A 13,967-nucleotide genomic window follows, 5' to 3' on the forward strand; every position below is an offset into this window, starting at 1 on the left:
GTGGACGATGAAGAAGAGAGAAGAGCTGAGTCACACCGCTGAAGGAGAGGAGGCAGGAGGGGAACGGGTAGGAGTGGAGGGAGATTCCATGCTTTGTGCTGAGTGGGTAAAGCTTGGGATGCCAGCAGGACAGCTACTAAACCAAACACAGCTTTTGGATATCAGTACCAGCCACAAAGCCCAAGGCCTCTGAAGTGCATATGCTGGTCTGATGAACCCCAAATGCTAAGCGTCATATAAATGTCTGTGCAGGCAGGTAAATCTTTATAGAGTGACATGAAGCAAAATGAGAGTTCAGAGAATTATTAAATGGCCCCAAGTCAAGGAAAGAGACATTCTGTTCTCTCACCATTGAGGTCATTAGAATGCTCCAGCGTGCTCTCCCTCAGTGGAAAGTGTCAACCTCACAATTAAAGCCAGAGACCAAAAAACCTCAGAAAACATTTGAAGAAATAATTTGATCCATTAATTCATTTGACAAATATTTATGGAGTTTCTGCTACATGGCAGGCACTGGAGTAGACATGAGAGAAATAATTAGGGACAAAGACCACATTGCCCCAGTCACTCTGCCCAGCCAGAAAGGAAAACAGCTGAGTCCCAAGTAGCTGTAACAGAGGGAACACAGGCTGCTGGGAGCAGGGCATGTGTGTGTGAGAAGGACACACCTGAGCCAAACCTGGGAGGTCAGGTAGCAGTGTCTCAAGTTTACCTCAGGAGTGAGCTGAGCTGAGCTGAGAAGGGACCTGGCCTGCTGGCTGCCTGGAGAATGGGCTAGAAGAGGCAACCCTGCAAGCACAAATCCTGGCGTCGCAATACTGTAGACATGCGGGGGGAGGCCTGAATTGCAAGTGGAGGGCAGGAGCTGGGATGGAGAGAAGTGGATGGAATACAGAACATTCTGAAGGAAGAACGGCCGGAACTTGGTGACTCAGTGCTCGGCATGTGCAGCTGGGTAGAAGATGGTGCAGCTCCCCAGGTGAAGGAACTCAGTAAGAAGGCCTCCTCTGGACACACTGGGTGGTTTCAGGGTCCCCGTCAGCCACCCTAGAGAATATGTCCAGGAGGCTGCTGGATATTCAAGCTGACACTTGGGAGAACTGGACAGAGATAAAGCTTTCAGAGCTGCTGATGTGACCTTTTGCCAATTTGGCTATGGAGGACTCCAGAGTGGCCTTGGGTTGACGGACTCATTGTGTCCTTCAACATGTCACACCTGTGCTATGCCAGGCCCTGCTCCACGTGCTGGGCATAGAGTGATAACCCAAGCTTTCCTCAAGGAGCTTTCATTCGAGTAGGACCAGCAGATAAGAAACAAGAAAACTCACAAACAGATAAAAAATTTCTGGAAGAGGTGGCAAGTGGGGACTGGTCAGTCAGGTTACTGTGCCAGTCTCCAAGGCCTGGGACCCGGGCTCTGCCTCTTCCTGGGGTGGCGGGTTGGCTCTTCCTGGGCTCCTGGAGCTGGGCCACATGGCACAAACCTGAAATACCAGTCTCGTTATTCCCAAGAGCTTCCTGTAGATTTCTGAAATAGCGTGAGTTGATGTTTCTTGAAATTAGAAGACTTAATGCACCCCACCAATATTTCTGGGTTTGGCGGGACTGAAGCCTGAAGCACACAGACAGTTAAGGCATCTGACTCTCCACAACTGTGTGACTGTCAGTAAATGCAACGCTATTGACCAAGCCCTTCCTGTAAAGCTCAGCCACAGGATTACTTCATCTGAGCAGCAGGACTTCAAAACACAGGTACAGTGCCCCCAGCTCCACTCATGCTTCTCGAGGAACTTGTGAGAACCGTCAGACCACAGCATGAGTAAGAAAGAAATACCTGGGATGTGGGGAAAAGTGATCTATTTGGCATGAAGATGGACTTGACTGACTTTTATTACAGAAAACATCGAACATTCTTTGCTCCCATCACCTTAAGCTGAAATTGCAAACTTTAATTCTGCAGCCAAAAATGATAATTACAAAGAATATCACCAATGGGAAAAATGCTGATAGTATAATGTTAAGTGAAAAAAGCAGAATGTATAAAAATGTGCCCAGAGTATGATAAAAATTCTATAAAAATAATATACGAACATGACTAAGGTCTGCTCAGGCAGAGATCATTGATGAAAAATATGTTCTCGTTTTTCCTATGGGAAATTAGGATGGAAAATAATGGCAGAAAAAGAAACCCAACAATTTGTTAAAGTGGCTGCCCAGCTGAGAAACTTCACTCAGGAAAAACCTAAGTAAAAACTGGACTTTAAAAAAGGAGAGTGTAGGGTATTTAGAAAACAGCAGCAAAAGACTCTGGGTCTTTGGCAAAGATGAAACAAGTCAGACTCCTTTCATCAACACAAAACTTGCATTTGCATAAGATCATGCCAGTGGGACCACCGAGGTGCCAGTACCTGAGAAAAGACCATACCATAGGCATCCAATATCCATTTGCTGTGAAGAAGCCTTTTCATGAGCCTCAGCCAGTCTTCAGGGAACCCCCAGTTGGTTACAAACTCTTGCAGAAAGTAAAAAAGCCAGAATTTGGAACTAAGTGCTGGATAAGCTCCTACGACAGCAAAAGTTTAGAACAAAGAAAACCATTCTCTACCACAAGGCTGTTCCCTTACACTCTTCCATTTCAAAGATGAGAAAACTGAGGTCCAGACAGGAAAAGGAATGTGACAAAGACCTCACAATAAGGCTCTGGCAAGAGAATCTGAATCTCCCTACTTCCTGTCCAAAGTGTTTTCTGCTGCCCCTTGCTTGGGGTGGCCTCTTTTAATCCCAGCTCCCAAATGGTACAGCAAAGCCCACAGGAGACCTGAATTAGAATGCAAGTTCAGATATAAAGGAGACCTGTAGCTGTTTTGCTTTGTTAAAGTAGTTCTAGTCATGTCAGTAATCCACATACAGTACTTGGTTGTAGCTAATTGGGCTACCACTTGCCCTTGGCTATAAACTTTAAGTGAAAAACGTGGCCAGAGGGTACTGGCTCCCTGGATGACCCGGGAGGGGAGTGGGGTATTCAAGGTATCCTATTAGGGCTGTTCCTGAATGTGGAATCAACCAGCCCAGAAGCACGAATATCCATGACATCTGCACAGCACTCCACAGGTTCTACTTCTCTGTGAATTGTGCAGCATTTTATACCAAAGCTAAAGGTGGCTCCACCGATGTGAGCTTCCACATTTGCAAAAGCATTCACTGGAGGTTATGTGATGACTTTAACACAAGTATATCTAATTTCCATACCTACCCAAAGTCTGGGTTTTGGAGAATTCCCAGAACTCCTTGGTTTCTTGCCATTGATGGTGTAATTCTCTTAGGAAAGCTGAGAAGAGTAAGCCCGCGAAACCCACCAACTCTGCAGACACAATGCCCACCAGGGGGTTATCAGTGCATGGGCTTACCTGGAACATCAATCAATCTTTTGTAGACATTCAAGAAGGCTGCCTCAGCTTCTTTGCTTCTTTTACTCAGTGCATCAATCTGAAAGGGAATGGAAGAAAAGAAAAACAAAGAGCTCAAAATTTGTCAAGAGGTAATTTAAAAATCATTACGCATCTAGTAAATTCTCAAGGCAAATGGAAGTCAGATTTCTCCACGTAGATGCCGGACAGCTGGGCCTGAAGTTCTTAGAGGAAATGTCTATAAGCATACCAAAGGGGAAAAATCCATGGGCTCACCTCCTGAGGGCGCACTAGTCAGGGGCAGCGCTCCGTTCAGAGATGAAGCAATTAGCAAAACTCTGTCCCATCACCCAACTGATTGTGGGCTTTCCATAGAGAAAATGGCCCAGTGCCCTTCCTGGTTTCTTTCCTTCTTCTGCCAGTATTTACTAAGAGTTGACTGGACATTGTGCTGTACATTGTGCTGGAGGCAGGGCAGAAAGGGACAGCAAATATGTAAACAAGTAATCAAATCCCAGCAGGGAAAGTGCTGGGTAAGCAGAGCCATGGGGCCACAAGAAAGGGACATCACGTAGGAAAGTAGGTGGTGATTGCGTGGTCCGCAGGAGCTGTCCACCAGGGTGGAAAGTTGAGATGCTACGTGAAAGGGGAAGAACACATTCAAACACCCAGAATACAGTTCTTAAATCGGGGGATTCATAAATCATCTTTAAGAATTTTATGAAAGCCAAGGATTGTCCTCCTAGAAAAATGTCACCCCCTGTACACACACACACACCAAACACACAACTATGCATTCTATTTTAGGAAACTCACATATCCTGTCCATGGAATCCAGGTTAAGAACCCATGGATGGGGCTCTAATATACCAGGGGATATGGGGGTCTGCTGGGGTGGGAACATGGACACATGGGGAGGACTGGTGGGTGGCAAGACCAGACAGGTGAGGGGGTCAGATCATGAAGCACCATCGGTGCATGTGGAGGATGAACTTCATTGTCTGGTCAGGAAGGGGCAGAAAGGAGGCAACCGTTCTGAGGCTGCTGCCTTTGCCCAGATGAGTAATGCACAGGGCAGTTGGGGTGGGGATTGAAGGAGAGGAGGCCAATCAGAAAGATTAGGGTCCCAATGAATTGATGTGAGGCACAGAGGAACCAGGCGAGTCATGGATGACGCCCAGGTTTCTAGCTAAAGCAAAGGATGAGTTTCTGTGATGGTGGCTAGGACCAATTTGTCTCATGAACCTCACCCAGCTAAGCTCATTTCCTTTCAGTGTAAAGTCTATTCATCAAAGAAAGGTGACTCTGGAAATACCAAGTATGCTAGACACAGATCCAAAGAGCCTCTGACTGTTAGATAGATTCAGTATGTATTTTGCTCACATAACGCACTCGCTGGGACAACAGATCACTTTTTACACCTGAAGCATGCAAGACGCTACATGCACGAAGTTCATACTGGCTCAGGAAAAGGACACTAAATTACATATTCCTTCCATCCCCTCACAGAATTATACTCTCTGTCTCCAATGTTATTAAAGAGGCAAAAGGATGTGGTTTAATGACAGGGTCTCTCACCTGAGACAAGCAACAATTTGTTGAAGGCTGAGAGAGATCACCTGATTAAGGATGGGAAGACCCTGAAGAGTGGGATGCAAGGCAACGGGGGCCGGGTCTTAGGAAATCCAGTGCAGAGCAAACAAATGCAATGAAGCATTTCCATTTCTAACAACTGTGCACCAAATTTGCTATTTGAAGTCAGTTGTTTGCCTCCCATAAAATAAGATTATGATTTAGGTCAAGTTTTCAGAATAATCCATGAGGACTACTTAAATAGGATTAGTTCTCTTTATTTTAAAAATAAAATGTTTCCCCTTTGATTAGCAATTCATGCTCATTGTATAATTAGAAAAATACCAAAATAAAGGGGAGAAAATTAAAATTGTAATTCTGCTATTCACTGGTAAAAGTCAACCCCTGTCTGGTCTGCAGTTCCCTTCGATTTTTTTCTAATTAAAATAAACATACAGTTGTATGAAATATAGGCATAGAGGAAAACTAGAGAGACAGAAGGTAGATTAGTGGTTGTCTAAGGCTGGGGGCAGGGAGGATGGGGGTTTGGAGGATGACAGCTAAGGGGTACAGAGTTTCTTTTTGGAGTGGTGAAATATTCTACAACTGATTGTGATGATGGTTGCACAACTTCATGAATATAGTAAAAGTCAATGAACTGCAGACTTTAAATATGTGAATTATATCTCAATAAAGCTGTTAAAAACGTGTGTGTGTTTGAAATCAAACCATATGCAAAATTTCATATTGTGCTTTCTTTCACTAATGTATCATAAATTTTTACAGTATCTATTACAAATTTTGGAAAACGTCGTAAGAGTACAATTTCAACTGTAGTTAACCACCATGTACACACACAGGGGTGGGCAAAAGTAGGTTTACAGCTGTGAGCTATTGTAATAATCATAACCTGCATGTCTTTCCCCACATGAACAACTGTAAACCTGCTTTTGCCCACCCTTGTAGATGTTGTGAGTAATGATGGATAAAGAGCTGCCTCTCCAGATGTCTGGAACACATCCGTGTGCTGGGGCTTTCTCTCACCTGAGAGCGTGTGCCTGTGGGGAGCAGAGTATCTGCCCAGAAAGCAGGGCAGATGCCCTGGCTGCTCTCCTTATCTCTCGATACAGAGGCCCTCACTTCCCAGGGATTTTGACTGAGTATAAAAAGGGTGGTTGCCCCTCTGTGGTGGACAAAGGATGGGATCTGGAAGGATCCTGAAACGCCATCTTCAATTTCCTGTTTGTGTTGTTGATGGGACATGAAGGAGGGGATTGGCAATCTACACAGCACATTTGGGAACTGTTATGGGTTGAACTGTGCCTCCGCCCAATACCCATGAATGTAACCTTATTTGGAAAAAGGATATTTGCAGGTGACAAGTTTAAGATGAGGTCATTAGGGTGGGCCCGAATCCAATATGACTGTGTCCTTATGAAAAGGGGAAACAGACACGGCGACCATCACTCAAACAGGGAAAACTCTATGCGAACATGAAGGCAGAAACTGGGGAGATGTGTACAAGGTCAAGGACCACCAGAGATCAGGCTGGGAACAGACTCCCCTCACAGTACTCAGAATGACCCAATCAGACCAACACCTTGATCTTGGCCTTCTGGTTTCCAGAACAGTGAGACAAAAAGTCTGTTTTTAAGTCACTCACTTTGTGGTACCTTGTTACAGCAGCCCTAGCAAATTAATACAGGGACCAGGATTCTGAGCCCTCTTCCTGCTCCCTTTTCCACAAATAGAAAAAAATTCAAACCCGATTCTGAGAGATCAAGGCTGGGCCAATGAGTTTAATTAATTCATTAAGCAACTGGACTATGAGGTTTCTTAAGAGAGGTGATGAGCACTCCATGTGGTTGAGGTTCTACTTGACGAGGTCCCTCCATCCCCCTTATAAGATTTTCAAACCCAGAAGAATTTGCTGATTCTGGGAATTTTGATACTTTTCTATGCTTGTTCACTCTTTTGACTCCTCCCCATGTCCAGACCCAGGCCTTGGAGTTTGGGTTTTGGTCTATTCTCTGTCAGCTCCCTCTTCTCTGTGGTGGGATTTCCCTTGCTGTCACCTGGGACGTCCTACTTCTGCCTGTTCATTTACTTGAATGCCCTTCACTTGCATCTCTGCCTGCTGAGGACCTATCCATGTTTTGTGGCCCAGTGTGAGCCCCACCTCTCCCAGAATGTGTGTGCCGCTTTCCTCCCACTGGCAGGGTTCTGAGTTTGGAGGGAGGAAGGTGGACTCTGGAGACAGGCAGATTGGCTGCACCTGCCTCCCAGGGCTGGGTGGTTAGATAAACTCATAGCTTGGACAAGGAAGGACTCCATGTCAGTGACTTTGTCATGTGCAAGAGCTCTCCTCCGGGGAAGCCTGGGAAGTACAGGCCTGTCTGTCCCCTTATCAGTCTGTGAGCTGGGTGAAATGGAGTATTACCCTCATCTGTATGCCCTCTACCCTCTACACTTCCCTGCGCTAGGTGCTTGGGCCCATGTGTTGCCTGCCTTTGAGATGGTGAGCCAGGGCTCACTGTGACAGCCCCTCATATAAAAAGTTTGCGGTGAGATTTTAAGGCACAGATGGTTAAAAGTAGGACCTGAAGTTAGACATTCTGGCCATTTAATGTGCAAAGACAGTCTCAGGTAGACATTCTGCCTACCATTTCCTCTCCCTTAAGGTCATTTTGAAAAAGGGCAAGGACAGGTGGCAGGACTGGGACAGATCTGGAGAAGGTCTGGCTGCTCAGGCACTGGCTCTGGATAAAACCTGTTCTGCTATAGGGATCAGCCTCTCCTCCTGCCACACCTCACACTCTAGCCACACCCGGCTTACTCCCAGTTCGTTGAATACATGAGCAATTTCCCCACAGCCTGGAAGGCGCCTCCCAGGAATGTTCCTCTGATCCTTAAGGCTCAGCTGATCCATCTCTCTGCTGCCGCCACTCCCATCACCATATGGGATTGCTCCAGAACTGCAGATAATGCTCCCTTAGGAGATCCTAAATTCCTGGAAAGCCCAAACTATGCTTTCGCCTCAACGGCCTTACTTCCCAAAGACTGTACATAGGGGGTGTTCACTATATTTTTATGTGTGAATAAAAATTTATCTAAATTGGTCAACAAGTGAGCAAATGGTTAAGGTATCCAGTTTTAAATCTTTATGAAAATGCTTAATATGTAAAGAGTCTTTTGTTCAGTTAAGCATTTGTTTCACATGCTCATATGACAACGGCCACTTGGCTGGAGCCAGCACAAGGCACACACCTGAGGGTGCTCTGTGTGGTGAGCTATGCCTTTACTCTAGCAAGATGCCAGGGGCTTCTACTGCAAGTTTCCTGGATCCAATACTTACCTTTTCAGCAACATCACATTATAACCCTGAGTTTGGTTTTTCTATAACATCAATTAAATTAAAAAATAAAGGTCTATATAAAGGTTCTAAATCTCAATCAATATTTGCTTACAGTGGTATGAAAACTTAGAGGCTGTGTTTGTAGACCAAGTTCATGGATATAAATTGCAAGACCCCTGAGATTCAGAAGGGGTACGAAAGTGCCCAACCATTTGGGTGCCAGTAGAGTGGCACTGGAGAGTTTGGGGAGTCATGTGTAATGTTGAATTACTGCTCCCAATCACTGTCCACCCTCCCTGTAGGAGGCATCTCTGCCCATTACCATGTGACCTGTGGTGTTTACAGCACTTTCCACATTGGTGCTTTCCTGCCCGACTGATATCAGGCCTGATTGAGCGAATTGTTTTGATCAATGGAGTACAAGTGACGGTGCCATATACCACATTTGAGCTTAAGATTTAAGAATGACTGTGTGGTTCAGCCATTGAACTTTCTCTCTCTGCTGCGAGAACAGCATAGTCTGATAGGAGCTTCTTCTTCCACTGAGCTCTGGAATGAAGACAACACATGGGCCCAGAGCTGTCATAGTCAATCCACAGTCAACATGTAATATGAATGCGGAATAATCTTTCATTGCCATAGGCCACTGAGATTGGGGTTGCTTGTTACTGCAGCATGATCTAGTAAAGGAGTCTAATTCAAATTCTAAGAGACAGTCACATCTCTAAGAAGAAAGCACAAAGAAAAAAATGAAGAATAAACATAAAGGCCAAAGGATTTTTGTTTGTTTTACAGCTTGATTATTTTTTGCCAGGAGCAGGGGAGGGGGAGGATGGCATGACAAAGTAAAAAGGGCACAGGGTTGGAAATCAGAAGACTGGATTTAAGACACGGCTCCATCATGCATTTTCAAATACTGAGCTAGCTATGTACCCTCTGCCTCCTCGAATGTTATTTTCTATGTCTAGGGAAAGGGAATGACAAGAATGCTTGCCTTGTAGGAACCCTGGGAGAACTGCATGAGACAGAAGATGTGACAATAGTGCGGAGCTATTCATGAGCTAGTTTTCAGCGTTGGGATAATTATTGACCTATGATGTATTTAGAAGGAGAAGCATCATGCAAATATGTCTAAATTAAGCATCAAAATTTCAGAGGGTCAGTTAGAGGAGAATCCAGTCAAAGCATCAGCTATTGTACAAAAGAAATTGCCATTTTTAAAAGAATGTAACCTGTTAATAAGACTGCCTCTTAAACAGCATTTAAAGTGGGTTGTTACAACTTTTTAGGGGTATGCTTATGTCTTAAAATGATATTCCCTGCACAAAATCCCTCTCCCACCTATAACTCAGAGCATGACTGGGTTTGAGGCTGTGGGGGTTGTTATGAGAATTTTCAATAAGAGTCTCCAGTTTTCAGCAGAGGAAGGAAATGTGGGGAGAAAAGGTACAAGCCTGCATTTTAACTGGAAGACATTTGCTTAGAACTGAAATAAGAACAAAGTAGTATAATATTTACAGATGTGTAAATCCTCTTTTTCCCCCAGCCTTAACCACCAATCAACCAAGAAATCCTGCTTGCTTGGCTTCAGAAATCAGATTTCAGAATTAAAATCTCTTTCAATCCCAGGATTTCCACTGTGGACACTACAGACCAGGACCCAGTGGATCTTGCTAACTGTAGCCTCTCCTTACCACAGAGCATGATGTGTCCTTCACAGTGGCTCCGGGTCACTGGGGCTCTAATGACTTCCCGTCACTCCCAAACTACAATCCACATCCTTAGGCTGGGGTTCCAGAACCCTTCCCCACATGGCCCTTGCTTACGCTGCCAACTGACCATGCTTTTCTACTCCAAGTCTTGGTCCCCTCAACATGGCATGCTCCTCATGACTCCAGGGCTTTATGCCCTAGGTCCTCTGCCCTTCACCCCAGGCACAGGGAATCCAGTTCTCCCTTTATGAGTCAGTCTAGGGGACGCCTCCTTTGTGGTGTCCCCCAGACTTCCCCAGGCACCGCTGGTCACTTGATCCTTGTGCTGCCTGAGCACTTTGTAAATCCCTCTTTGCCCACTTCTCACACTGCACGATGATGACTCATGTCCACAAGCTGCTTCTCAACAGCTCTGGGGTCTGTCCCAGGCCAGGGCAGCGGCACCTTCCTTTCTCTCTGTCCCCAGCACCCAGGTCTTAGGTAGCACAGGAGGCTGCCTGGGAAATGTCTATGGATGAGCAAGGGTGGGTTCCAGGCCGAGAAGGCTGCCTAGGCCAAGGGATTCCTTGAAACTCACTGTTGAATTCTGTAGCATTGATTACTTTAGAAGATCAGAGTGGAAAAGGCAGTTTCCTATAATTAAAAGCTTTACAAAAAGCTTTTACTACCCACCAGAGTTTAGTCTGAAAAGTGGGAAGTCATGACAACCAAGTTCTGATCTAGTTTAGGGAAGAGCAAACTGCTCTTGTCTGAATAAGAGAACCCTGGCGAGGCAGCACCAGCAGGAGACAGAGAAGGGAGGGGCTTTCGGGGCTGGGGATGAGTTAGCCAGGTGATATAATCTCTAAAGTGGAGAAAAATAAGACCTCTTCATGGGCTTTTGGTAAGTACAGCCCCGCCCCCCCATATTCTCGGGCGTATGTTCCAAGACCCTCAGTAGATGTCTAAATAATGGATAGTAGTACCGAACCCCATACATACCATGCCTTTTTCCTATACATAGATACCTATGATAAAGTTTAATATATAAATTAGGCAAATAAGATATTACCAACAACAATAGAATAATTGTTAACAATACACTGTAGTAGAAGTTATGTGAATGTGTTCTGATAAGTAAAATAAGGTTTACTTGAACACAAGCACCGAGATTCTGCGACAGCTGAGCTGATAACCAAGACAGCTACTAAATGACTAACGTAACGGGTGGGGCGCCTACAGTGTGCAGACGCTGGACAAAGGGATGATCCAAGTCTAGGGCAGGATGGAGCAGGATGATGTGCATGCTACTTGAGGGCGAATAACTGAAAACTTACGAATTGTTTATTTCTGGACTTTTTCATTTAATATATATATATTTTTTATTGTGGTTGATCTCAGGTAACTGAAACCACAGAAAGTGAAAGGGCAGATAAGGGGGGGCTACTGTATTAAAAAGAAAATTTGTGCAAAGCGCCTACAACTGGGCCTAGTACTTGGTGGGCATGGACTATCCTTGCAGCAGCTTTTACTACTGAATGCTGTTTGTACACTGGTGACTCCAAAGCCTCCCTGAGGGTGACCCCGGTCTGTGTGCCACAAATGTTGCGCACCCAGTTCACAATGACAGGATCTTTCATTTGGACACTGAGGTACAATAAGCAGGGGCCCCAGCGCTGCCCAGCTAGTCTAGCCCCACAGGCCACATGCAGAGTGCCTTGTCACACCAGCTGTGAGGCACAGATACAGACAAATAGTGGGACTTTTTCCAAAGGCTCTGGAATCACCAAAAACGCATGATACAGGAAGACTGGTCTTGATACTTGCCCACTGCTATGTACTCTGAAATGGGAAAGGCTCATCTTTCCAGGGAGTTGCCTGAGCCTTGCCACCCAGGGCCAAGAGCCTGGATACAATGTTAGAAAAGCAGGCTTGAGTCCCAGCTCCAGCACAAACATAGGAATAGTACCTCAGCCACCGAATTAACCCCTCTGTGCCTCAACTTCTTTGTCTGCGAGTGGGGGGATCATATCTTGGTTGCTGTAAATGGCGAAGGAGTTGCCATATGGCAACACCCCTTCTCAGATGTAGAAAACGACCAAGTTACTCAGAACCAGGCCCCTAAGCAAGGATAAGAATCCCCCACCAAGGATATGATGACGCCTGGCACACTGCATTGAGGCTGGGCATGAGGCCTGAGGCTATGCGGTCAGTGGAAAGAACGCGTGCTTTGAAGGAACAGACTTGGGTTTGAATCCAGCCCTGCTTACTGAATGACCTGAAGGTGGGTTACTTAAACTCTTTATGCCTTGATCTTCATCAGTTTGGTGAATAATTCCCTCGTTGCTGAGGTGTCATGAAAATAAAATGGAGAACCTCCCATATCTAGTATTCAATACAGTATGGAATCTACAGAAACTGAGTGAAACATCAGTAACTTTTCTCAAAAAATCCAATCGAGCATTCTTTCCATGACACCATAAATTGTCCCTGTTTGCTGTCAAACCAAGCAGAAAGCCAAAATGATTAAAGTCTTAGGGTACAGACACTTAAACAACATTTAAGATACCACGGTGGCAATGGCGCAATCAACAATCCACTATGCCCTGGGAATTTATAAGCTAATGATTTAGAAATAAACACGGCCCATTAACAGAATTTTCAAATCGATGCACTCTGCTGGTCTAGAGGCCAATAAGGATCAGCAAGAGCTGCAAGGATATGAGAGAAGTTTTGTCTCACTGTCTGGCTGCAGAATTCTTTCAAGAGCAAAACATGAGTCGAAGAGCCACGTGGAGTCAACAGAGAATGACCAAGGTCTTGTCCAAAACAGATGCGGACGCGGCCACAGCTTTCGAGTTCTAATTTTAACCGAATACAGACGTGTAAAAGGAACAGGCATATTTTCTGTAGGAAGATCACAGTAGCAGGGCCCAGTAATTCTCCTCTAAGTATAGGTTTACTTAACCTTTGGCAAGTAGTCATCCTGCCACTGTGAGAGCCCAATGGGGAAAGCAGAGAAGACCCAGCGTGGAGGGAATCCCTCTCCCAGCACCCTGGTCACCTCTGGAACAATGCAGAGAGATGAAAGGCTGCTAATGGGCAGGGGAGCCCACTGTTCGTTTCTTAAAGTCACGTTCCTTTGTGATTTGTGATACCCAGATGGAGTTCAGTAAGGAAGAATCATGTCCATGATATTCCCCATCACAGAGAACTGAACAGAACTTACTGGAAATCCCTACACTGTTCAAAGCAGAGAGGACCAATCCCACAGGGACGTTTTGGTTATAAAGGCGATGCAGTGTAGGCCCTGGCCAGGCAGCTCAGTTGGTTAGAGCATCGTCCTGATACACCAAGGTTGTGGGTTTGATCCCCAGTCAGGGCACATACAAGAATCAAGCAAGGAATGCATAAATAAGTAGAATAACAAATTAATAGTTTTCTCTTTCTAAAATCAATGATTTTTTAAAAGGCAATGCAGTGTAGACTGGGGTAATGCCACAATATTGCATCTTATATACACTGACAGAGTATTCCTTAACTGCTCCCACCCTCCAAAAAGTTTCTATGAAAAGAAAACTGGAGAAGTCCAGAAGAAGACACAGTGCCATGCAGAATGACTGGGAGATGAGGATGTGAGGTCATGGAGAAAACACCTGTGGCAGAGGACACTACGACAATAATAGCAAAGGCAGTAAAAACAGCAAGAAGTATGTCTACCTTCTTTTCCAGGTTACAAAGCCCTTTCATTACATCTGCCATTCTGGCTGTCAACATATCTACACTAATAAAAGAGAAAAATGGTAATTGGCATACGACGCTACCCTTTTCATTGGCTAATCAGGGCTATATGCAAATTAACTGCCAATTAAGATTGGCAGTTAACTGCCAACAAGATGGCGGTTAATTTGCATATGTAGGCACAATGCAGGGAGGCGAAAG

General features: G+C 45.1%; 1 protein-coding gene across 2 annotated transcripts in view; it reads right to left on the reverse strand.

The window, feature by feature from the left end:
* Positions 1–13,967, reverse strand: part of CUX1 (cut-like homeobox 1) — a 372,075-nt gene that overhangs the window by 166,698 nt on the left and 191,410 nt on the right. For both annotated transcript variants that reach the window (XM_006773399.2, XM_006773398.2), the window contains exon 4: positions 3,408–3,486. In XM_006773399.2, the coding sequence (XP_006773462.1) occupies positions 3,408–3,486 (79 nt within the window). The remainder of the gene's footprint in view (positions 1–3,407; positions 3,487–13,967) is intronic.

This window comes from Myotis davidii, unplaced genomic scaffold (assembly GCF_000327345.1).
Source record: "Myotis davidii unplaced genomic scaffold, ASM32734v1 scaffold726, whole genome shotgun sequence".
NCBI lineage: Eukaryota > Metazoa > Chordata > Mammalia > Chiroptera > Vespertilionidae > Myotis > Myotis davidii.